Genomic DNA, 26648 nt, shown 5'->3' with positions numbered 1-26648 from the left:
GGCTTTGGATTTTCTTGGAAATGCGGGCTCTTTTTTGGTTCCATATGAACTTGAAAGTAGTTTTTTCCAATTCCGTGAAGAAAGTCATTGGTAGCTTGATGGGGATGGCATTGAATCTATAAACTACCTTGGGCACTATGACCATTTTCCAATATTGATTCTTCCTATCCATGAGCATGGACTGTTCTTCCATTTGTTTGTGTCTTCTTTTATTTCGCTGAGCAGTGGTTTGTAGTTTTCCTTGAAAAGGTCCTTCACATCCCTTGTAAGTTGGATTCCTAGGTATTTCATTCTCTTTGAAGCAACTGTGAATGAGAGATCACTCATGATTTGGCTCTCTGTTTTTCTGTTATTGGTGTATAAGAATGCTTGTGATTTTTGTACATTGATTTTGTATCCTGAGAGTTTGCTGAAGTTGCTTATCAGATTAAGGAGATTTTTTTTTTACACTTTTTTTAAAAAAGTACTTTAACAATGTTGCTCTTCTGTCTTCTGACTTTCATTGTGACTGATAAGTTTTTTGTTAATCTTATGATTTTTGTTCTTTGAATAATGTCCTTTCTTCTCTGAGACTGTTTTTAAGATTCTCTTTGACTGGTTTTCAGCAATTTGATAATGATGTGCCTCTCTGTAGTTTTCTTCATGTTTCTTTTTTTCACATTCACTAAGCTTCTTGGATACATGTGTTTATAGCTTTACATCACACTTGGAAATAATTTGGTCATTATGTCTTCAATTATTTTTTTCTGCTGCCAATCCTGCAGGACTTTAATTATACATATATAAGGACATTTGATATTTTCCACAGTTATTTCATGCTTCGTTCATTTTTTTTCCATTTTCTTTTGTTTTATTTTAGATTATTTCTCTTGATGTATTCAAATTTATTGGTCTTTTTTTTTAATGCAGTGCCTAATCTGCTGTTAATTTACTGGTCTTTTTTTAAGGCAGTGCCTAATCTGCTGTTAATGCCATCTATATTTTTAATCTTTAGAAGTCCATTGTGGATCTTTTTTATATTCTCTATTTCTCTCCTCATTGTGTTCATGCTTTCCTCTAACTTCTTGAATATACATTGTATATTTTGCATGTTTGTAATAAATGCACATCTGCCTACTAATTTTTTATCAGTATTGTCTCTTGGTCTGTTTCTACTAATTTATATTTCTCTTCATTATTAGTCATATCTTCCATTGCATGACTATTCATTTTTCATTGAATGCCATGAATTGTGATTTTATATTGTTGAATTTTAGATTTTTGCTAGGGTATTACTTAAAATATTTGGGGTTTTGTTCTGAGAGGAAATTACTTGGAAACAATTTCATACATTCAAGCCTTGCTTTTAAGCTTTTTGAGAATAACCTGTACTTTGAGGCTAATTTTATCCCACTACTAAGGCAATATTCTGTGGTATCTATCTGATGGCCTCTACATCGGGAGAGCTTTTCACTCTGCTTAGTGGAACACAAAACATTACCAACCCTATGAGAGCTCCAAAAATTGCCAGCCTGCTCTTTTCTAGTCATTATTTCCTAAGTCTTGGTAGCTTCTCCACATATAGACACACTGATCTGTACTCACCCAAAGGTTCTTGGGAAAACCCCTACAGCTGTCCTGACCTCTGCCTATGTAGCTCTCTTCTGTCTGCTCCTGTGCCGCACAAACTCAGGGTGCCTTTGCCTATATTTATTCTAAACTTTATCATCTCATCTTGGTGAGACTGCTGGGATCTGTTTAGCTTCCTTTTCCTTATCCTGTGACCAAGAAAATCTCTCCAGGCAGTGAGCTAGGCACTTGTAGGGCCCATATCATTTGCTTCCCTTTTCTGGGGTCACTGTCCTGTGCTGCCAGTGGTCCATCATGGCCAGAAACAGAAGTCTCTCTATTTTATTTTCTTGAAAATAATGGTTGTACATCTTTGTCCATTGAAATTGGATTTTTTTTTCTTTTTTCAGTAACAGTTAAAAAGTCATTCAGAGCCAAATTGGCTTAATAAGGGCAATCAAACTAGGAGTGACTAAAAAGGAATGTAAGTTATTTTCTCATGCAGCCTGTAAACTCTTTTCTTGTCTACAGGTACAGGACACAATATCCAATCCTAGGCCTCCTGTATGATGACTACGAATATATACCACCGGGTAGTGAAACACAGACTATTGTGATTGAGAAAACAGAAGACAAATACACTTGTGTAAGTTCACTTGGACATTTTTAGCCCTATTTTGATTATATATGTACAGGTTTTTTTCTTTTCTTTTCTTTTTTTTTTTTTTTTTGAGACGGAGTCTCCCTCTGCAGCCCAGGCTGGAGTGCAGTGGCGCGATCTCGGCTCACTGCAAGCTCCGCCTCCTGGGTTCACGCCATTCTCATGCCTCAGACTCCCGAGTAGCTGGGTCTACAGGCGCCCGCCACTATGCCCGGGTAATTCTTTTTGTATTTTTAGTAGAGACGGGGTTTCACTGTGTTAGTCAGGATGGTCTCGATCTCCTGACCTCGTGATCTGCACGCCTCGGCCTCCCAAAGTGTTGGGATTACAGGCGTGATCCACCGCGCCCGACCGATTATATATGTACAGCTTTTTAAAATTGATGTAAAAAATCAAATGAACCAAAAACTTTTGAGTATTTTTTTCTCTTGGGATTTTCTGTTTCCATTATTGATACATAGTGGAAATTAAGAAATTTTGGAAAGATTCATACATAGGGCAATATAATTGATTATTTAAGCTATAATATAAATATAATTTTTGCCCCACAAAAGGAAGATAAACATTAGTGATATACTAATTTTATTTATTTTCTTGCCTACCTCAGTAGTTATTGAATGGGTTCCATTCAAATTTTCCAAAAAAGTTTCCCTTTTTCTAAAGCAGGTAGCAAATGTCATAGACAATTATGAAGGCAACTGGAAAATGGAGAAGAGGCATGTTTCAATAGAATTGTCTTGCAATCTTGCATGTGGTACTTATTCCTGTGGATTTTACACATATATATACACACATGTATATACGTGTGTGTGTATATATATGTGTGTGTGTATATATATATATAATTAGGATTTAGAAAGAAGAGATGCTTCTAGCTTCCTCACTAGATTGTAACATCCTCCAGCTTTAAATCCCACAGTTATAGTGAGGCTGCTGAAGAATACTTTAAACATCATATACTCCAATATTTACTTACCTTCTACAACATCCTCCAAAATGGCCAGGTGACATGGATCTTAGCATCTTTTAGGTGGTCCAATCCATTGCTAAGGGGACTGATTATTGAAACCTTCTTATAAAGGAATGAGAGCTACTTCTCTAAAACTTTCACATATTGCTCTATTAAGTTTTAAAGTAATGATCATCAAACAGGGGGTATATAGTTGTCCTTCAATATCCATGAGAGATTGGTTCCAGGATCCCCTGCAGATATCAAAATCTGTACATGCTCAAGTCCCTTATACAAAATGGCATAATATTTGCATATAACCTATGCACATCTTACTGTATACTTTAAGTCATTTCTAGCTTACGATACCTAATTCAATGTAGATTCTAAGTACATGTTATACTGTATTGTTTAGGCGGTAATAACAGTAAAAAAAAGTCTGTACGTGTTCATTACAGAAGTGATATTTTTCCTGAATATTTTCAACCCATCATTGGTGGAGAACCCATGGATACCAAGGGCCAACTATATATTCCCTAGCACAGTTGCTCCCTGCAGCAGCAATTTTGTACCTTAGGGGACATTTAGCAATGTCTAGAGACATTTTTGGTTTTCACAACCAGAGGGGTGGGTATTATTGGCATCTAGTGGTTAGAGAACTAGGATGCTGCTGAACATAATACAGTGTGAAGGACAGTCTCCCACAACAAAGAATTGTCCAGCCCCTAGTAAATAGTGTTGAGGTTGAAAAACTGCTAACAGAATGTTCTTGGGTTTTTTTCCTAATTATATACTCCTACACTGGTTCAAGAGATTCTAATAGTAAGCCACTGGTAGGGATCATAGGAATGTGTGATATCCTTCTGGTGAAATGAACAGAGAAAAGTTTGAGGATTCTAGTTCTCAAATCATACCGATCTGACTTAAAACATTGTGAAAATGACAGCTTTTGACTTCTTATGATAAATTATCTACCTGTCAAACTACTGAGGTACTAAAAGTAGGCAAAACTAAATCTATGGCTATTAAATGAAGAAATGGTTATCCTTGTGGGGTGGATACTGATTAAAAGGAAGCATAAGGAGGGATTCAGGGTCTTAATAATGTTCTGTTTCTTTATCTGGGAGATGGTTGCGTATGCATGTTCAGTTTGGGAAAATTCATTTATTTGAATACTTATGTCAATTTTTTCTACGTTTATTATACTTCAATAAAAGCCTTAAAATGCTTAAGTATACTATGATGAGCAATAGACAAATATACAAATATCAATCAGGTATTCTGCAGAACCTTTTGAAAAATATTTAAAAATTACACTTCAGATGTATAGTTAATAAAATTAAACATCTGTTAAATAACTTTTAGAAACATCTTTTGGTTGAACAAGCTCAAATATTTAAGTCAACAAAAAAAAATCCAAAAAGTTTCTTTAGCGCTGAAGCCCTTCTTTTACTACAATCCAGCCATCAATCTTTTAAGTATGGTTGTTGTCATCAATGAAAGCAACCAATGTTTAGTAATCCCAAAGTAAAAATAACCGCATTTAAACTCTGAAATGTTGTTTTTGTTAGGTCATTAATTAGCTGAAAATTACTTACTACTAATTATCAACCCATAGAATTTAAAATTTGCCAAAGATAATTTGATGCCGAAAGTTAAGACTGAGAAGCAATTGCTGCTACTAACCCTAACCACATGTGTCCCAGAGGTGGCAATATGAAGACCTGCCAAATAAAGGGTCTACAGAACAGTAGCCGCTACTTCTCTCTACAGTAAAAATGTGCAGCAGTAAAAATCAAAATTGATATTTGAAGAATCTATAGATACTGATAGCAAGGTCAGAATATATTTAAATGCATTCACAGATGAAAATCCATATTTATTAAGAGACAATTGGACATACTTAAACTCTAAATAATACTAAGAAGGAAATCTACTTAATTCTCTTTCACTCTTAAAGTCATTTGAAACATACCATGACTAAAGTAAGAAAGACAAATCATTGTGTCATTGAATATATGTATAAAACAGTGCCACAAAAGTGCAATGGATGTCCTTTTGTTTATGCATACCAATTGAAATAATTTTCCATAACTTTGCATACAGTAACATTGATTTTAATTATGAACCAGTTGTAAGATAACTTTTTTTTTCTTTTCTAGCCATGAATGGATCCACTTCAAAGTATTACAACTCAAAGGCGTTTTTGTTTTGTGTGTGTGTGAGTGTCTGCATTAGTACTTTGTTATTTTTCCATCACTAAAGGCCAATCAGAATTTGGAACCATGCTGCTAACCCAAGAAATCTAATGGAATGAATTAGTTCTGTAGATGACAGCTTCTTCAGCCATTTATGAGACCTAAATCTTTTCTGTAACACTCATGTATTCAGTATAACAACACACTAATTGAAAGAGGGACCTGCTTGTTTAAAGTTTGATTGCAGACACCGTAGAAGATAGCTCATTATTTTTCAGATAGGGTGCCTCCTAGATATTGAACTAATTTGTTGGGGTAGAGATTTTACAAGTTATGCCATTAGAAGATTTTCTCTGATATTATATGTGCAGTTCAGTCACAAGATGAAATCATGGTTTTTTTTTTTTAACAGAAAAAGATAAAATACAATTGAAGCAAAAATAATAGCTAGTATAGAATACATATCTACTTTGCTTTTCACATTTGCTTTTCACACTAGGCCTTATGACTAAAAGATATGCTTTATTCACAGTATTTTCACCTGTTGGAGAGATAGCTAAGTCAAAGGTGATGATTAATTTCATTTAGTAGGGAAGTGGAATAATATCTTTTAAAATAACTAAGTCCACTAAATTATACAGTATGCTATTCTGGTTCTAAGTACATATTAGTCCCTTGGCAAATCTGTTCTTTTAAAGCATACCTTCCCCAAATGAGCCTACCTCTTAAAAAACATATAACACAATATGGTAGTAGTAGGTGGAAGGAAGGTAAGTTTTTTCATAGTGGTATGCAAACATGTCATTGAAATATTACATAGATATAAAGACCTAGGGAATAAAAATAGCAACAGCAAATACTTGACAGATTTATCCTACTTGGGAGAAATATTTTGTAGCAGAGTATTTAGTATGCTTAGAAGTTGATTTAGCAATTGGGCTTTAATGACCTTACAAAGTGAACATAAGTGAACACAAGTATTTTTTCAATGCAAGATGAGTATGAAAATTTTAAATTTCAACCCATCTGGCTAAAGTTAAGACTTAGCAAAAATTAAAATGTTGCCTTTGTCCAAGTACAGATTAAGGCAACAAACATATTTGGGTATATAATTTGAAGTTTTGAACTGAAATATCTTTGCAAGTATCCACATAAAATTCTGCAATGCCTTATAATTATATTATAATAATTATGCATTATACTAAGAAACCATTAAGAACAGTTGGGGCACTACACTACATCAAACCATAAATGAGGAAAAAACTTTTAATGTTCTTTTCTAGAAGTATTCAAATAGGTCTTGATATGAAGCTAAAAGCCTCATTTATATTATCTTAATATTTTGGCTAAAATGTTAAGCTGCATAACATGAATTGATACAATTCCAGTTTTATCAATATTTTGTCATAGAAAAATGTTAATATTCTTCATGAGCTATACAGTCCTTACATTTTTTTTTCCCTTGGTGTAGGAACAACAGAGGAGTTTCTCCTCTGCCAATAATTCATATATGTAACTGTAAAAAAAGTGTTCTATGTTATGCACACATTACAAATAATATAAGGGGAAGTTTTATTAGCTTAATAGGAAACTGTTATTATTAAGGTTTAAAAATGAGAACAGGTGTGAGTTTTCCAAAATACTTAAAAAAAACAGTGTCCAAAATTCGGGGGCAGTTAAGGAGTCATGGATGGAACTAGAGGTCACTATGTTAAGTGACATAAGCCAGAAACAGAAAGACAAACATTGCATGTTCTCAATTATTTGTCAGATCTAAAAGTCAAAACAGTTGAACTCATGGATATAGAGAGTAGAAGGATGGTTACCGGAAGCTGGGAAAAGGGGTGTGCGAGGGGAACTGGGGATGCTTAATGTGTACAAAAACTATATGGTTAGAAAGTATGAATAAGACCTAGTATTTGATAGCACAACAGGGTGAGTATAGTCAATAATAGCTTAATTGTACATTTTAAAATAACTAAGAGTATAATTGGATTGTTTGTAACACCAATAAATACTTAAGTGGATGGATACCCAATTCTCCATGATGTGATTATTTCACATTGCATGCCTGTATCAAAATATCTCATGTACCTCATAAATATATACACCTATTATATATCCACAAAGATTTTAAAAAGTAAGAAGTCAGCACTTTATTGGCTCACTTGATCCATGGATAGTGAATTAGGGTCATAACAACATCCTTATCATACTTAACAGTTTTTTCAATTGTAATACAAAATGTGATGATATAAAGAGCTGTTCTATATATTTAAATGACAAATATATATCTTTTCCAATTTGTGATTAAGATCAATAGAGGTAGTAGTGATAAATTTCCCTCTCATAAGTTTCACACTGCTTATCTCTGAAAATTTCAAAGTTGTCAGGTGAGGAGTGCCTATTTATCTAATTTATATTCCAGTATGTTTTCACTTTAGATTTGTCACATAAAATGGAGACTGCGCAATGACATGCAAAGTAATCTGTTTATGTGTCTAAATAAAATATGTGAAGTATTTACATGGTTTGTGTGAAAGTCCAAGTATGCAGAAGGATTTTTAGTTTAGCTGTATATTTTTGTCAGGAAATTATCATCATGTGAATGTTTATGTTGGAGCTAACAAGCATCACTCTCATTAAAAACAAAAGCAGAAAATTTCCTTATGTGGACTACTTTAACATAGTTCAACCTCCAGTTGAAGCAAGTTTCTTCTTTAAATTAGAATTTCTTTGCTTTCAAACTTAAGATTTCTAAGTTCCATAACTCACTTGTTCCATAAAGCATTCTTCCCATCCTTGTAATAGTGCTTTTGTTGCCTTACTCCTTCTTAACATAAAGAAACAAAATAAAGCTTTAAAAAACTTTCCATCTCACCGCCCAATTTAGATCACCTTAACAAAAAGCCATCATCACACCTTTCCCATTGTTGCAATCTACAAAGATGACATGTTTCTTTTGAAAATATTAATTCTTTTGAAAGTAAATAATATGTTGTGAAAAAGTTTCCTTATGAGGTACATCTTCCCCACCACATGCCAAAACCAAATTGACTGGATTTCCATAGCACTTTTTGTCCAGTTAAAAAAATATGAAGTATTTCACACACAACTTAGGATATATGAAATAGTACATAGAAAACATTTAAATAAAGGAAGTAATAAACAAGTGCATCTTTCTTAATAAATCATTTAACAATATTTAGTCCTGAAGAAGACATACCTCAGAATTGTTTTACGAGAAAATTAGATAGCTAGGCAGTCTTGGTAATCTTAGATTGGCCTGTCACAGACAATGAGATGTTGTTAAGTTCATAGCCTTTACGCTTGGTTTCCCATCCTACCACATTAAAATAATTCTTTTTCAAATTGAAGTATATGTTCCAGAGATCCTTTATGTTGGAACAGTGTTTCCAATGTAATGCTTTGATTCTGTAGTTTGTTTGCTAACAGTGTTGAATACTTATTAATTCATATGTGCCAAGATCCAATAAGACAGACAAATGTCTTTAAATGGGAGAAAATATAGGCTTTTTGATCTAGTTCCCTAAAAGAGTCTGATGAGCCAGCCATGTCATGATGGGTGAGTGGCACTGGAATCTAGGACAAGAGGGTTTTGGAATCAGATGGGAGGTGACTAGGACTTACATTATAGGTTAAATGAGATAGTGTCAATATTGTCAATTGGTCCAGATTTTAAAATGGAGGAGAGTTCCCTTTGGAGTAGTTACTTGGGTAATGATCAAAGAGAAAGGCATAACTGAAACAGGCAAGCGACACATTTTTAGTTTGGGACATCTAATGCTATGCCCTTGAAGTTACAAATTAGCCAAGTTCTTCTGCAGGACCTTTAGGAATCTAAAGACCCCTCAACAATATCCAGTTCTTATCCAGGATCCAAGACAAGAAGAGATCTTTCTCAATCAGTTCCAAATTTACAAGTTATAATTCTTTTGGAAGGACAGGGTGGAGTTGAACAAAGTTGGGAGATTGGGAATGGTCTCAAACCAATTATATTCTAAGGTTCTAATCTAGTCCTGCAGCTTCTCTAAAGCCTTATTAGTTCAAAAAAATCGTACTGTATGGAATACCAAGTCTAGTCCGCTTTTTCTTGGTTCTCACAAGGGGAAGTTGAAAGAGTTAAATGAGATGATTATTTTGTCCCTCTGCCTTCATAGAAGACTAGTCATTTCCCCCTTGGAAGTAAGCATGTTAAGAATTGTGCTGTATCCTTCAAAACTTGTTGCAAAGATGTCTGGGATTTGCTACAAATTAAACCAGTGGGGGAAGGAAGCATCAAAATAAGCTAATCAGGGGTAAGTGGATGAAGGGATAAGTGAGGAAGAATACAAATGAAACAAGATTGGCCATAAAGTGATAATTATTGAAGCTGGGTGATGGCTATATAGAGGTTCATTATATTTTTCTATATGGTTTTCTGCAATTAAAGGGATATGTATCTTTAAAGAAAGTTCAAGGTTCAAACTAAACTTGTGGTTGTCCTGTAAGAGACACGAGCAGTTGAATTTAAGGGCCCTATCTGGGTAAGAGTTCCCAAATACTATCTTCTCCTTCATGGCATAAGCAATTTAAAAGTGATAATTGGATAAATCTATCTACACATATGACCCTGAACTGTTCTAGAAAAATGTTTTTTCAGTAATTCCCAATTTTTTCTTTGTCTTGTGAAGGTACTTTGACTTACAGATTTACATTTTTTAGGTGGAATCTGTTCTGGTATGTAGGAAAGCATTATGCCAGGAAAATCCATATTTTAAAGACAATATTTTGTTTGTAACATGGGCTAAATTCATATCTGCTCTACCTGGGCTGACATTTTCTAAGCCCAATATACATATAGAAGAAAATCCATATACTTTTCTCTAGCTCCACTGTAACCATGACAACTAGAATAACCTCTTAACATGGCTGCATCGTTCAGCTCCTCTACATTTCTTAGAGCCTCCAGAGTGATTTTCAAAACATGTAACAGTATTCTTTTCCTTAACTTTTCCCAAGGACTTCCCGTTTCAAACTTCTCATAGGTCTCATCTTTTTTTTTTTTTTTTTTTTTTTTTTTTGAGATGGAGTTTCACTCTTGTCACCCAGGCTGGAGTGCGATGGCGCAATCTTGGATCACTGCAACCATCTCTTATCACTCTCCCTTGCTAACGATTGTCCAGCCAAAGCTTGTTGTATCTCAGGTTGTTTGCATCTGCAGGTTTCTCTGCCTTGCTCTTCCACAAGATCTGGCTGGCTGCTTCTTACCACTCATATCTCAGCTTTAATGTCATGTCCTCAGTAAGAATTCCCTCTGTCCACTCACCCACAACTATCTGTTTAAGCATAGTAATTAACATGTGCCAGAATTACTGCAGGTGCTTTTATCTACCACCTTATTACTCATATGGTGGCAACACCTGGGAACTTAATAGGAATGCAGAATTGTAGGCCCACACCAAATCTATTGAATCAGAATATGCATTTCAGCAAGTTCCCTAGGTGATTTCTATAGACGTTAAATTTAAGAAGCACTGGTCTAACATGTGAGGCTGATATTTCTTTTTCTGCTAGTGATTAATAATAATTAATTCAATTGACAAAGAGTCTTAACTAACCATGCCATATATATAGAATTCTATGAAATGCTCACTGGTTTGAACATAAAATTATTTTTATGCTCACTTGCAGAAATCTTTGCCAAATACACACATCAATACTTTTCCTTTTGAATGTATACTGGGGAACATAATTAGATGTATTCACTGCTCAGGATTGTATCATTTAAGCAAGTTAAGAACTTTTAGTTTTCTCTATAATATGAAATCTAAGATCTTAAAATGGACACTTTTATTTATAGTATTTCATTATGATTTTAGCAGATAACATACATTCTTAAGAAATATGCATTACACAGTCATCATAACTGTTTAAATTCCTAGTTCATGTTGTTGTTAATGAACAAAATTCAGCAAGACATTAAAGAAAGGACCAATCTGCCTAAGATAAATCGGAAGTGAAGTCTTTTAATACAAAATATTGCAACTTTAAATAAACTCATAAAACCATGAAGTGCAATAAATGCTTTTTATTGTATGCTCATTTCAATGAGTAACATTTAGAAATAATAATCCCACATAACAGTAGCGATCTTATTTTACAGCGTGTACATCATTTACAGCCACATAACACACAATTTTAGTAGATATTCCAAATTTAATATTCTGAAGTTAAGAAAGATAAAAAATTTATTCTCAAGGAACTGATTCTTATCTGGTGCAAAAACAGAAAGGTGAACATTATTTAAAACACAAAGCCACAATATAGCATGAAGTAAAATTACATTTTAATTATGGTAAACAGCTGAATGTAAACATGAAGCAACTAAAACTTAAAAGTACATATCATATGCATTACATTTATGAACAGGATTTTCATAAAATTTCCCTAAACCAGTTTTTAATATTAAGTGCCATTTTGATTTGCAGCATGCTAACACAAAGCGTTGTTAAAGGGATGCATATTTTAAGTTTATACACTGTAAACTAAATATCCACCTCCAAACTCTATTGGCAGCATATTGCTCTGTTTAAATACTGCATAAACACTGCCTCGTATTGAAAATGCATGTTAATAATATGGTATATAGATTTTAAAAATCAATTTCAATAATGGCATAAAATTGCACCTTTAAACATTAGAGCAAGTAAGACTAGAACAATCATACTTGCTAAGACTGTCCTAAAAAAACTCTAGACATTATAATATTTAAGAAAACTGTGTTCTCTCAATTTAATCTTTAGATCATTAAGAAATATAGTGCTGATTTTGTTTGCAACGCTAATGTTGCATCCAGTTTCGAAAGCCACATTTGACTCAAATATACTTTTGTCATATATGCCATACTGAACAACAATCAACTTGAACATCAGAAAAAAAGGGAACTTTAATCTTTATAGACTTCACCTTAGACCTCAGCACAGAATGCTATATTTTAAGTATCCTATCCTGTGATAAAATATTAACAGCTCTGAATTTTTTTTAATAGTACTGAATTAATCTAACCTGCTTTCCAGTTAGTTTTCTTTTAATGAATACACAAAACTTTTGTTGTTTCTGGAATTTAATTTCCAGGTACAATATAAAAGGCTCAATGACTAAGTGACTGATGAATGACCACATTTTGTCTCCCCGCCCCATTTCTAAAATTGCATAAAAGTGGGTTTGCTTGCTATAGCAAAGCATCGCTAAACTCAATTATGTATTCTCTTTTCAGAAACATTTGTATCTAACATAATCAGCCAAATAAAGTATTTGTCTTTGCTTTTCCCCTCTGTAGTTTAAGTATGCATATAATACTATTACATAGATACTTAAGAAGTTTTTCTGTGACCACTATAGTGCTTCTTAAATTCTTTAAGTAATTTTCAAAGGGCTATGGGATCCCCCATGAATTCAAATATTTTAAGATCTTTAATACAAAGAATGTAAAGTCATGGTTTAGTATCAAGCTTTGAAACCTGGTGAGACAGTTAGTGAGAGTTTTCTCCCAAGTAGCATATCATATCTCCTAAATAGCTTCTTTCTTTATATTGATCTTATTACATAAGAGCCTCTTTGTGGTGCCTCATAATATGTTGATTTTTTTCTGATGGTCTTCGGAATCCCTTCTTGCAGAATTCACACCTGTGTGGATAGTCTTTTGTATGTATCGATATCACATGTCGTTTAAAGCCAGATGCATCTGTAGTGCTATATTCACAATACTCACATTGGTAAATCTTCCTTCCAGTATGGGTCTTCATATGTTTTTTGAGCTCATTTTGTTGTCTGAATCCTCTCTTGCACCTTTTACATTTCAATGGCTGATCTTTAGTATGAACTGAAAGGATATGGCCACTAAGAATAAATGGATCGGATGTTTTAAAGTCACAGTGCCTACACTGATGAATCTTCCTACCCTTATGGATATCACTATGCTTTTTGAGCTCAGAAGGACGATGAAAACCTTTATCACAGACCTCACATTTGTGAGGAAAATCCTTAGTATGAACAGATATGATGTGCCGCTTAAGGTCACTTGAATTGGTGCTCTTATGGTCACAATGAGGACACTGGTGTGTCTTATGTCCTTGAAACAAATCCAGATGACGTTGAAGCTCCCTCTCATCACCAAATGCTTGGGGACAATGCTCACATTTATATGGCAAATTGTTACCATGTTTAGACTTAATGTGAGTTTTCAGATTTGATTGATCTGCACACCTGAAAATGCAATACTGACACTGATATGGCTTCTCACCAGTATGGGTTCTCATATGTTTCTTGAGTTCAGAAGGATGTCGAAAACCCTTCCCACACTCAACACAAACATGAGGAAAATTCTTGCTGTGAACGGCCAACAAATGTCTGTTTAACAGTCCTTGTTCTGCAGTTTCATAGTCACAGTATTTGCACTTGTGCATCTTCGGCTCCTTGTCTCTTAAAATAAGTTTATTGGAACTCAGTGGACTAGCCTCTCTGTATCTTCGTGTGTATTCTGTAAATTCATGGGTTTTGTCGACTTTGTTTATAAGCTTATGGCTTTCTAAGTGGTTATGGAAACTCACTTTCTTGTTAGTTGTAAAGTCACAATCTGTACACTGATATTTTTTTCTCATTAAATGATCAGGATGATTCTTCATGTGTCTTTTTAAGAATCCCCTGGATTTAAACTTTTTTGTGCAAATATGGCAAGGGTACACTGTGAGGGGCTGTCCATCAGGACCTATTATAACAGCTAGATAAAGAAAAGAGAAAGTTGTGACATTTGGTCAGACTGTTTTAAAGGATTTTATAACAAAAGTGCCAAAACTAGTTGGCATTCACTATGTGAAAACTATACTAGTTGAATAAAATTCTGTAATATAACAAATACATAATAAAAGCAATTTATGCAAAGTAGCTCACTAAAATGTAATGAGCAGCACTCTACTATGAACCACTCACATGTCAAAATGCAGTATCATATATATTTTGAATACCAAAAACAGGTACCCTTTATTGTTAAACCAACATGAAAATTCTCTGTAAAAGTATCTTTGGAATAAAGAGCAAACAACCATAGTTTTATTAAGTACCAGTCACACAATATGAAAAACAAAAACCAATTATCTATAACATACACAAACAGGTACGTGGAGAGTAGAACTGCCGTGTAAACCACAGATATTTTTCTTTGGTGACAAAAAAATACTTCCACATCTCAAATAATTATAATATTCATAAAGCAAAGTATTTACCTGTTTGCCACTGCCTGGTTTCTCCCCTTCTCCTCTTCTTGGCTTTTTGTTTAAGTACTTTATTTGTATTAATGCTGTCACAAATTTGAAGGTACTGTGCTGCTGTACTACTTCTGCTTTCTAATGCTGAGTCCAAAGTATTTCCTGGAAAAAAATTGAAACATTATTAAATTACATACATTTATACTTTTTTGGTTCTGTTGGATGAGTTACTATAGATGACATGACACCAAGTTACCACTGTGGTAGTAAATTTCACAAAGTATATCCATCTTATGATTCTGTTTCTCTCTCTCACTCTTGCTCTCTCTCACTCACAAGTAAAGACATATATGTGTAAACACTTTGAATAAGATATCATGTGAAATTAACTTTAAAATATCTCAGTCTGATCATCAATTAAATTTAAAATATCTCAATTTTATCAGGAATAAACTGATAAGATGAATGTAACATAAGAAACTGGATTTGGGCTGGGCATGACGGCCCACACCTGTAATCCCAGCACTTTGGGAGGCTGAAGCAGGAGGATTGCTTGAGGTCAGGAATTTCAGTCCACCCTAGGCAACATAATAAGATCCTGTCTCTACAAAAAAACAAATTAGCCAGGCATGGTGGCATGCACCTGTAGTCCCAGCTACTTAGGAGCCTGAGATGGGAGGACTGCTTGAGCCCAGGAGTTCAAGGTTGCAGTGAGCTATGATTGTGCTACAGGACACCAGCCTGGGTAACAGAGCAAGACCCTGTCTCTTCAAAAAAAAAAAAAAAAAAAAAAAAAAAAAAAAAAAAGAAGAAGAAGAAGAAAAGAAACTGAATTTGAAACAAAATCTTGGCATCAGACCAACTTTTTTTTTTTTTTTAACCAATGAAGGCTGATGAAATTAATTGAAAAAGAAATGTAGATATATTAGTGAACCATTATAGTTATGGTGACTATGTGTAATGCATAAAAAACAAAACAGATCTCTTGTAGATATGCTTCAGAATAATGTACTTGATATAAAGAGTACTACATATTAATATTGATTTTAGGGGTTAACATATGGTAGGCAATTTATTGCAATTTAAGTACTTAATAAAATCCTAGTTCTCAAAAATCCGTTGTGGTTTTATGCAATTTAGGTAAAAAATGTAGACCTACAAAACTGTCAGGTTAACTTATATGCTGTGATCTATACTTCTCATCAATTTCTCGAAATCAACACTTAAGTTTAGAGAGTCAAACACTCCCCAAGGGTAGAAACAGAACAATGACACGTTATCATAAGAAAGTATCTCCTTGCTTAAGAAAACTTAACAAGAAGATCAACTAGAGAATAACACTATATAGAGTCTATTAAAACTAAAACAAAATTAAGCTGACACATGGGTTTTATATAACAGTTATATATAAATGCACTGGTTGCCATAGAAATTAAGAAAACAGTTCTGCCCCGAAAAGAACACTAACAAGGGGTTGATATCATGAATAATTGTTACTTTTCTGTCCAAATAATTTCTATTTTATTTTTTCCATAGCAACCTGTTATGGTCCATGTGGTAAACTGCCTGATGCTTGAAGTTTGAGGGAAATCTAAATTGAACTGCATTTACAGATTAACACACATTATGTCCACATATAAATTAATTCCTCAAAGAGGCAAACTCCTATTTAACTAACTAGATTAGGTATGACTAAGCAAGTAAGAGTCCAACAAATGTGTCTGTAGACACAAACTTGTTACTTACCAAGCAGTATATAAAGTCAGACCTTTAACTCACATCTCATATACAATGCTCTCTCACCTGATGCTTGACAATCTTCATATCTTCGGGAGACTCTTCTTTCATCTCCTTAAAAAAAAAAAAAGACTAATTAAAAACTGATATGCTAATTATAATGACTACTAGTGGATCACATCTTAATCTACAGAATCTTACTTTGCCCACCATTCCTTGGGTTAAAAAAAAATTGTTGCGTTCTTCCACTCCTATAGGTTAGATAATGTCACATACTGAAAATAAGGGCTGCTGTCAGCATCCTTGGAATTGTCAACATCTAGAACAATTTTACTTTTTAAATGAAAACTGGGTAGATATTTCTGCAGTGTACCCCCAACTTTGAAGATGCTCAATAAATGACTGTTGAATGAATGAACCTTTGGAAGAACCAAGTTTAGATAAATTAATGCATTTGAACATCAAAATTTTTCAAAGTAAAAAGTATACCTGGACCATCTTGTACATTACATAGGAATGAAATAAAATAAGACTGAAAGGGAAAAAATAAGTTGATAAATTTACCTTTCATTATATACTTTCTAAAAGAGCATACCTGGGTTTCTGTTTCTTTTTCAAAACCCCAAAACCTTATCATCTGTAGAGTTAATAAATGAAATAAGTTTTTCCAAAAGAGGAAGGATCGATTTTCAAAGGATATTCCTATTTTAGAAAAATAAAATTTTTTATGGCACTCACTTATACAGGTAGGATTTAAAATAGATCATACTGAAAAACATAATGCATTAAGCAAGATTCATTTTAAATAGTACAAGGTGTGTGGTAGGAAAATCATCTAAAGTAACTAGAGATGAATCAGTCCACAGTGTAAAACATTTTATTATATTAGCCAATTCATGGTGGCGTTCACACAGCTTATTTAATGGCCTATAGGCTGAGTAAATACATGTTATGTACTTATCAGGTGAAAAAATGCCAGTATCCTACCATATGCCGCAGCCCAGACAACAGGGACAACTGTTTTATTAACATCAGAGTCCTCAAGCTGAATCTCAGGGAGAGAAGTTCCTTCCTCTTCCCCTACAATGACTTCCATGTAAACTTCATCTGCTATTTCAGCGCAACCTAAATTTTAGAAATAATTGCTTGTTTATAACCCCAAATATTTAATAAATGGGTAAAAATTCCAAACAATGTAAATCTTTCAACTTTCAAATTTCAGTTTGGTTAATTTAAAAATTTATAAATTTAATTTCAATTTATATTAGGCACTTTTGGAGGCTAGTGCCACTAGGAGACAATCATTTACCAAAATTCTTATTCTCCTCTTAGAACCAAGTCATATGGAAATGGCTTTTAAAAATTTTATAAAAACATGTGCGCTTGAAATATATGGAATGATCATACATTCTACCAGGCATTATACATTTATTTGCCTGACAGTCTTCTGGGACTCAGAAAATATTTCTCATAGAAATAATACTAGAAAGTGGTCCAAACTATCTCATATACTATATTATAAATGAAATGCAGTACTATACACGTAATAAAAAAATCATCAAAAATACTAATTGAAAAAAATTTAAAATTTAAATTAAAATTATATATGTATATAATGCTAGTGATCAAGAATATGTGGACACTCTTCAATAGGCCAGATTTTAAGAGATTCTACTGAGGAGAGAAAGCATTAATGAGTTTCATTTAACAAAACAATATTGCGGTAAGAAAAAAAATATTTAAACCTAGAGAGCCACAATATACTTTATATAAAATAATCTGTTTACATTTAACCTGTTAAATAGAAAATTATCTTGAATTTTTGCTTTTCCTTTGATTCACATACTGGGATCCTGGATGACTACAGAAGAAATGTGGGGGAAAACATGGGAAAAAAGTATCGCTCTTCTCCCAAGTTTGTCTTCTCTCTATTAACCAAAAACAGACACTGGTCTAAGTTTCCCACATTCCCACAGAATTCTTGTATAAGTTAAGTTAAACCTCAATCTCTCATCTCCTACTGTGCCCCTTTCCTTACCAATGAATAAAAAAATAAAGAATTTAGAGACCAAATAGAAATTATTTGATTAAACTATTTTCCTATCCATCAGAATCTTCTCCATTCATTTGTTCTGGTATTTTCAGTTGTAATATATTACTCATGTTTGGGGGTGGAATTCAGCACCCTATGACTTCTAGGGAAGGAAACTTGGAGTAGGTATCAGAGTGCAGCACAGGTAAAGCCCAATATTGTCAAGTTAATGCAGTGAAATGGAGGCTCTTACCCTTCTAGGGCAAGGCAACATTGTGTTTTTCTCAGCATAGTAAGAAGACAGGAATAGCCTTAGGAAAGGGCTGCATTCCTATACTGAGGTGAGGAGAAAGTAGGCAGAGAGTAAAATGTCTTTATAAGGAAACATGCAGTATGTCAGGAAAGGAAACCTGAGGAGGTTTGATCGTCCTGTGGTACTTAGCCCCACAAAACCTTAAGCAGCAACTGCTTGGAGACCATCAACAGCATAAGAAATCAAACTCCTGGCAGCTTGGCTTGGAAGCATACTTACATAAGATAACCCCTTAGTGACAGGAGAACAAACCATCAGCCCTTCCATTGCTAAATCCAGAGAGAAGCCAACAGTGCCCACTGCCATGTGGAAAGAACACTGGCAGTGGAGTTAGATAACCATTAAAATCCTGCCCTTCACACTTAATATTGGAATGATCTTGGATAAACTGTTTTCCCTGAATCTTTTTTTTCCTTCCATAAGACAGAGAAAATACCACCTATCTCATATCTGAGTGGTAAGAATTAAATGAGATAACATCTTGCAACATATTCAGTAACGCACAGAAAGTAGGTACTCAATAATTACATATTCATGAGCTTCACTGATGTCAGGAGCTGTATGTTGCTCATCTCTGTATTTCTAGTATAGTATATTAAGATATATTATCTAACGTTTGGTGATTTGAACAATACATGTACAAATGAATGGTCAAAAGGACCCTTCTCTTTTAAATTATTTACAGCAAAGGGTCAGGCTTATTTTATTGAACTTTGTTCCTATACAGTGCTTGTATCTCTGAGATTTTTTTTTAAAGAATGCATGATGGCTACTGATAAGTCACTACAGTGCCCTTATTTTCTTACTGATATCATCTTCTTCTTGAGAAGAATCTTTAACTGCCATGTAAACCATCTTCTCCCGCTGCATTCGGCTCTGGTCAAGCACTCCAGCTACTGAATGTCCACTGGTGTATTCACTCTCTGTGACAATTTCTGTTCCACCTTAAAAATTAAAACACATATTAAAATAGAGAAGTATCATGGAATAATCACCTATATTAATAAGGAGAGTATATAGAAATATTTCCCTTTAGAAAAAAATAAATTCCAAAATAAATTTCAAAGTGCCAAGAACATTTTCCTATAAATTATACTTTAAATTTTCAGCTATCACTGAGAAATGACAATTGTTCATCCTTACATCAAACTTATACGCCAAGCAGTATATAAGTCTTTTATATGTATTTACCCATTTAACCCTCACAACAGCCTTACTAGGTAGCTGTTATTATTATGGGCATTTTATGGATGAGGAAACAGACAGAAGGGGGTTAAGTAACTTATCAAAGGTCACTTAGCTAAGTGGCAGGACCTATTTAAAACCCAAGCAGCCTGCCTCTAGAATCCATGCTCGTAAAAACTCATTATAGTTTCTTAATCTAAACCAAATCCTCTCCAATCATTTGTTTTTGATATTTTCTGCTGTAATATTCTACTCATGTTTGAAAGAATCGAAGAATGACATATTCTGCATTCCTGCTTTACATTCATATACAATTTTTAAAAGTAGATTATCCCCAAAGAAACATATAATAAAAAACTATGCTTTGAGAATGTTTTTAAACTAGTCCTCAGAAAACAGAATAAATTATAACTCCTATTAGAGCAATAAATTAAAATTAGTATATGTACCTATTTCAACATCATCTTCAGCCTCTGCTTTAAATATATACACTTTTATTACTTCTGAACCAAACCCATCTTCTTTAACATCTTCTTGTGAACCATCACTGCCAATTTTTAATGGTGTATTCCCCATATGCTCTAATTTCTCTCCAACATCATCCACTATAAAATATAAACAAAATTAATTCAGTCAAAAAGTACCATTGACAAAAAACAAAAGAAGAAAAATTACCGCTGACATTTACTGGGTGTTAAGCTGAAAGTGTAACGTGAAATAATGTTAACCACCTACCTATTGTATTCACTTAATAACCTATTATGAAGCCATTAAAAGTGTTATGGTTCATGAATAATAGACATTGGGGACTTCAAAAAGGGGGGGGAGGGGAGATTGTGAGGGTTGAAAATTTATCTATTGGGTACAATGTTCACTATTCAGGTGATAGGTACACTAGAAGCCCAAACCCCACCACTACACAATATTACATCCATGTAATAAACCTGTACATGTGCAACATAAATCTATAACAATAAAATTATTTTTAAAAATTAAAAAAGTGTTAAGGTTCATGAGAAACAGTATACATGATCAGTTATATTACATAATCACCATTATATAAAAATCTATTTATAGATTTCAATTAATAGATACAAAATACTTAACCATATAGCTTTAATTAAAATGGCTTCATATTTCATCACTTTCAACATTTTCAGGTAAATCCTAACACCAAATTTAATAACAGAAAAATTAAGAACATAAAACATATATTACTCATAAAATGAGTTCACATAAACAACAGTTCCCAAATTAAATAGTGGTTGTTTCTAAAACAAATTAGCATACAAGATCTAGGATTAAAAAAAAAACACAAAGAATACCTAAATGACTATAAAAAGGGCTTTTCATAAATCATGGAAATAAAATCTTAGTAAATACTCTAATTTCTGCAGGGTCAATGGAAGACAACTTCAAGTCATAAATTTTGTATATATCTAGATTTTGCAATGTATGCTTTACTTCAAAATTATATGTAAGGGAAATAAATGGGTATTTCCCCCTCTTTTGCCTTATTAAAAGTAAATCATATATAAAGATAAGGCAACAGTATTTGGGCCTATTTCTTACATTTTAAATATACTTAAAATTTTTGATTCTCCACTATATAGTCTTTTAGGATAACACTTAAGTTTACATGAATATTATGCATGAACTATGCAATGAATAGATTAATAAACTCTGTCTTCTGACCATAAATAATATTCAAACAATATATTCCTCCTAAATATTATATGCCTATAATTTTTTATTTTAATGCTGTTCCTATAAAAACACAAATGTAATCTAAATTGAAAATCTACTCCTCATTATATATATCACAGTACTAAATATGAAACATCAAATTGTGAAGCCCCTACATACATCTAACAATTGTAGAACCATTAAAAACAGAATAAAGTGGCATTAAAAAGCTATTAATTCAGCACTCCTAAAAACAATTTCAGCAAGGTCTAAATGGGTCAAAGTCTAGATTTTCCTTACTTCAGTTTCAAACTTGATACATACAACTTCAAAAATATTCCTTAGGCCTTTCAACATAGTGGAAAACAACACATATCAAAATTTATTTTTACATTGCAGAGTTACTTTAACTTTGTGATTAAATATAAATGATTCTATCCTATTTACAAATTTTAATAGCTTATTGTCTATGAAAGAAAACATCCAAATGATCAAAATAAAGACTACATATTTTCATTCCATCACAGCTCCTAATTATATTACTAAACTTTTGGCAACATTTTTGACAATGGGACAAATTAAAATAAAAAAAAATGATTAAGTATTTGATATCACCGGCTTAACAGCTTCTCTTATAAAATAATGTTGAATAAAAATGACATTATAGAAAAAATTATCATTAAGTTTTCAGAAAAAAACTATATTCTCATTCGTTAATTAAAAACAGAATATTAAAAAAACTTCAAAAAGTGCCCAAAATACAAACTTTTAGGCTGAAATAACTTATGGTAGATTAATAAAATAATAAAAATACTCTCATTTTATAAATTCTGCTTTATTATACATGAAAAATTTAAAGTGATCGCAGTTCCTTCTGGGATAAGCTGAGTTAAAACTATTATTCACAAAATTAAAGTTCATGAAATGAAAGTCACATTTTTTCACCACTTCTCAATAGTTTTGTACCATAATTTTAGCATTAAGTATGAAATTACTAATACTATTCTCTCTGATTCCATTTCTACCTTTTCTTAAGGTTCATACTTTTAAGTTTAATGCATTCATTAATTTTTACTTAGATTCCTCAGAATGAGAAATTTTGAAATGTACTAACTGAACTTATTCTGTATTTTAAGTTCACAGAAGATGATAAAATTATTAAAGATGTTGGCATGCAGTTTTAAGAGGTAAACTATCAACTTGAACAAGATTTATTCTATATTCTTTGTTATGGAAAGTACGAAATTAACAAAGACTTAATAGGCAATCAACTGACTTTAGAAATAAATCCCCAAAGGCTCTTCTTAATGCAGATAATACTCAAAGAACTTTAAATTCAAGCTTAACTTTTTTGCTTGTTGTAAGGTATGCAATATTCAAGTCCAATAGTGTTATTTCTCAATCCAGCAATAAGTGAGTAATAAAATACCCACCACAGAATTCTTCTGGTACTAAATATAATATAAGAAAGTGAAGTGCATTGTTTGCCAACACTGCAAAGTTTGGTAACATTCAATATTTTTTTATGGCCCACTCGCACAATTTAATTAAAATTTCATTTTAGTAAAATGTACAATATAACATTCCTTTTTAAAAGTTAGGTAGGCTTTTTATTTTACCTGTTGTATGTTAGTTACATCTACCAAAATTATATGGTGAGTATGGTAAAAAACAAAACAAAACAAAACAAAAAACTATACAGTATACTGATATACCACAGCAATGGGATTAGGCAATATACAAAGGATCTGTATTTCACAATAGTGAAAAAGCAAACAAGACAGTTACCTTTATATTTCAGAGGTATGCCACTCCCAGGTATATACCTAAGAAAACTAAAAATATGTACCTACACAAAAACTTGTACACAAATGTTCATGGAGCATTATTCATAATAGCCAAAAAGTGGAAACAACCTAAATGTCCATTAACTGATGGATGAATGGATAAACAAAACGTGATAATACCCATATAATGGAACGTTATTAGTAATACTGAATGAAGTACAGTTGACCCTTGAATAACACAGGTTTGAATTGTGCAGATCCACTTATCCATGAATTTTCTTCTGCTCTGCTACCTCTGAGACACCAACCCTTCTTCCTCTCCCTCCACAGCCTACTCAATGTGAAGACAATAAGGATGAGGACCTTTATGATGACCCACTTCCACTTAATGAATAGTAAATATATTTTCTTTTCCTTATGATTTTAACATTTTCTTTCCTCCAACTTACTTTATTGTAAAAATACAGTATATAATACATACAACATACAAAACTGCTATTGGTAAGGCTTCTGGTCAACGGTAGGCTGTTAGTAGTTATGTTTTTGGTAAGCTGAAAGTTACATATGGCTTTTCAACTGTGTGTATGTCGGCGGGGGGGGGGGTGGGGTTCAGCACCCCTAACCCCTGCATTGTTCAAGAGTCAAATGTACTGATATATGTGATGACATGAATGACCCTTGAAAACATTATGTGAAGTAAAAAAAGCCAGACATAAAATGCCACATATTGCATAACTCCATTTATATGAAATGTCCAGGATAGGCAAATCTATAGAGGCATGGTTGCCTCACAGTGGATGGAGAGTGGGGTAACAGCTAAGGGGTATAGGGTTTCTTTTTGTGGTGATGAAAAAGTTCTAAAATTCATTGTGGTGATGGTTGTACAACTCTGTGAATATACAAAAAACCACTTATTTGCACACTTCAAATGGGTAAATAAAATGATGTGTAAATTATATCTCAAAAAAACCATTATAGTTTCTAAAATTATAAAGGCGTTAACTTTTTTTACCCCTGAAATTAGGGAGGTTTTAATGAGATCTCCCATCATGATGTTAACAAGATATTTTGCTTCATACAAAATTATGTTCCTTAAGCAAAAATCCTCAAGAAAATACCAGTAAACTAAATTCAACAGCACATCAAAAACTTAAAACACCATGATCAACTAGGTTTCATTCCAAGGATGAAAGGTTGGTTCAACATATGCAAATCAACAAATGTGATTCACCACATAAACAGAATTAAAAGCAAAAACCATGTGATTATTGCAATAGATATGGGAAAAGCTTTTTTGATAAAATCAAAATGTATTAGCCCTTCATGATAAAAACTCTCAAGAAACTACGCATCAAAGGAACGTATCTCAAAATAATAACAGCCATTTATGACAAAACCACCGCCAATATCAAACTGAATGAGCAAAAACCGGAAGCATTCTTCTTGAGAACTGGAATAAGACAAGGATGCCTACTCTCATCACTCCTCTTCACCATAGTATTGGAAATCCTAACCAGAGCAATCAGGCAAGAGAAAGAAATAAAAGACACCCAAACAGTAAAATAAGTCAAACTATCTCTCTTTGCTGATAATATGATTCTATACTTAGAAAACCCTAACGACTCTGCCAAAAGGCTATTAGAAGTGATAAACAATTTTATCAAGGTTTCAGGATACAAAATCAATGTACAAAAATCTGTAGCGTTTCTACACACCAACAACATCCAAGCTGAGAGCCATATCAAGAATGCAATTACATGTACAATAGCCTAAAAAAATACCCAGGAATATATTTAACCAAGTAGGTGAAAAACCTCTACCAGGATTACTATAAAACACTAATAAATGAAATCATAGATGACACAAACAAAGGAAAAACATACCATGCTCAAGAATTGGAAGAATCAATATCATTAAAATGGACATACCACCCAAAGCAATCTACAGATTCAATGCTATTCCTATCAAACTACTAACGTCATTTTCACAGAACTGGAAAAAACTACACTAAAATTCATATGGAAGCAAGAAAGAAATAGCCAAAATAACCCTAAGCAAAAAGAACAAAGCCAGAGGCATCAATTACGCAACTTGAAACTACACTACAAGGCTACAGTGACATAAACAGCATGTTACTAGTACAAAAACAAACACATAGACCAAAGGAACAGAAAAGAGAACCCAGAAACAAAGCCACATAACTACAACCATCTAATCTTTGGCAAAATCAACAAGAGTAAGCAATGGGAAAGGACTCCTATGCAATAAATGGTGCTGGGATAGCCGGGAAGCCATATCCAGAAAAATGAAACTGGACCCCTACGTTTTACCATACAAAATTGAGCCAAGACGGATCAAAGATTTAAAGATAAATCTTCTAGCCATAAGAATCCTAGAAGAAAACCTAGTAAACACTATTCTGGACATTGGCCTTGAGAAAGAATTTATGACTAAGTCCCTAAAACCAATTGCAACAAAAGCAAAAGTTGACAAGTGGGAATTAATTAAACTAAAGAGCTTCTGCACAGCAAAAGAAACTATCAACGGAGTAAACAGACATCCTACAGAATAGGAGAAAAATATCCACAAACTATGCAACTGACAAAGGTCTAATACCCAGAATCTACAAAGAACTTAAACAAATCAGCAAACAGAAAACAAGTAACTCCAATAAATATGGGGAAAAGGCAGGAACAGGCACTTCCCAAAAGAAAACATACAAGTGGTCAACAAACATAGGGAAAAATGCTCCACATCACTAATCATCAGAGAAATGCAAATGAAAACCACAATGAGACATCACCTCACACCAGTGAGAATGACCATTATTATTATTATTATTATTATTATTATTATGCCTGTTCATACTGACAAAGCTATTTTTTAAAATGTTTTTATTTCACTAGCTTTTTGGGGAATAGGTGGTGTTTGGTTACATGAATAAGTTATTTAGTGGTGATTTATGAGATTTTAGTGCACCCATAACCCAAGCAGCGTACACTGTACCCAATGTTTACTCTTTTATCCTTCACCACCCCCAACCCTTTCTCCCAAGTCCCCAAAGTCTAATGTATCATTCTTATGCTTTGCATCCTCATAGCTTAGCTCCCATATATGAGAGAGAACATATGATACTTGGTTTTCTGTTCCTGAGTTACTTCACTTATAACAGTCTCCAATTCCATCTAGTTTGCTGCAAATGCCATTATTTCATTCCTTTTTATGGCTGAGTAGTGTTCCATTGTGTATATATACCACATTTTCTTTATTCACTCGTTGATTGATG

The 26648-nt window shown here is 33.2% G+C and overlaps 2 protein-coding genes across 11 annotated transcripts in view; one reads left to right on the top strand and one right to left on the bottom strand.

The window, feature by feature from the left end:
- The window catches only part of POF1B (POF1B actin binding protein), a 102755-nt gene extending 100537 nt beyond the window's left edge, over positions 1-2218 (top strand). The window contains exon 15 of the mRNA XM_050776503.1: positions 2080-2218. Within this exon, the coding sequence (XP_050632460.1) occupies positions 2080-2218 (139 nt within the window). The remainder of the gene's footprint in view (positions 1-2079) is intronic.
- Positions 2219-11432: 9214 nt separating this feature from the next.
- Positions 11433-26648, bottom strand: part of ZNF711 (zinc finger protein 711) — a 28953-nt gene continuing 13737 nt past the window's right edge. For 5 of the 10 annotated variants that reach the window (XM_050776321.1, XM_050776320.1, XM_050776323.1 and 2 more), the window contains 6 exons: positions 20339-20494; positions 19511-19648; positions 17347-17484; positions 16426-16473; positions 14641-14784; positions 11433-14138 (listed from right to left, as the gene is read on the bottom strand). In XM_050776321.1, the coding sequence (XP_050632278.1) occupies positions 12961-14138; positions 14641-14784; positions 16426-16473; positions 17347-17484; positions 19511-19648; positions 20339-20494 (1802 nt within the window). In that variant the 3' untranslated portion in view covers positions 11433-12960. The remainder of the gene's footprint in view (positions 14139-14640; positions 14785-16425; positions 16474-17346; positions 17485-19510; positions 19649-20338; positions 20495-26648) is intronic. The other 5 variants (XM_050776325.1, XM_050776327.1, XM_050776326.1 and 2 more) reach the window with 1 other exon arrangement.

The sequence above is a fragment of the Macaca thibetana genome, chromosome X, assembly GCF_024542745.1.
Source record: "Macaca thibetana thibetana isolate TM-01 chromosome X, ASM2454274v1, whole genome shotgun sequence".
Classification (NCBI taxonomy): Eukaryota; Metazoa; Chordata; class Mammalia; order Primates; family Cercopithecidae; genus Macaca; species Macaca thibetana.
Note: the sequence above shows the minus strand (reverse complement) of the source record. Positions and strands in the feature narration are given on the sequence as shown.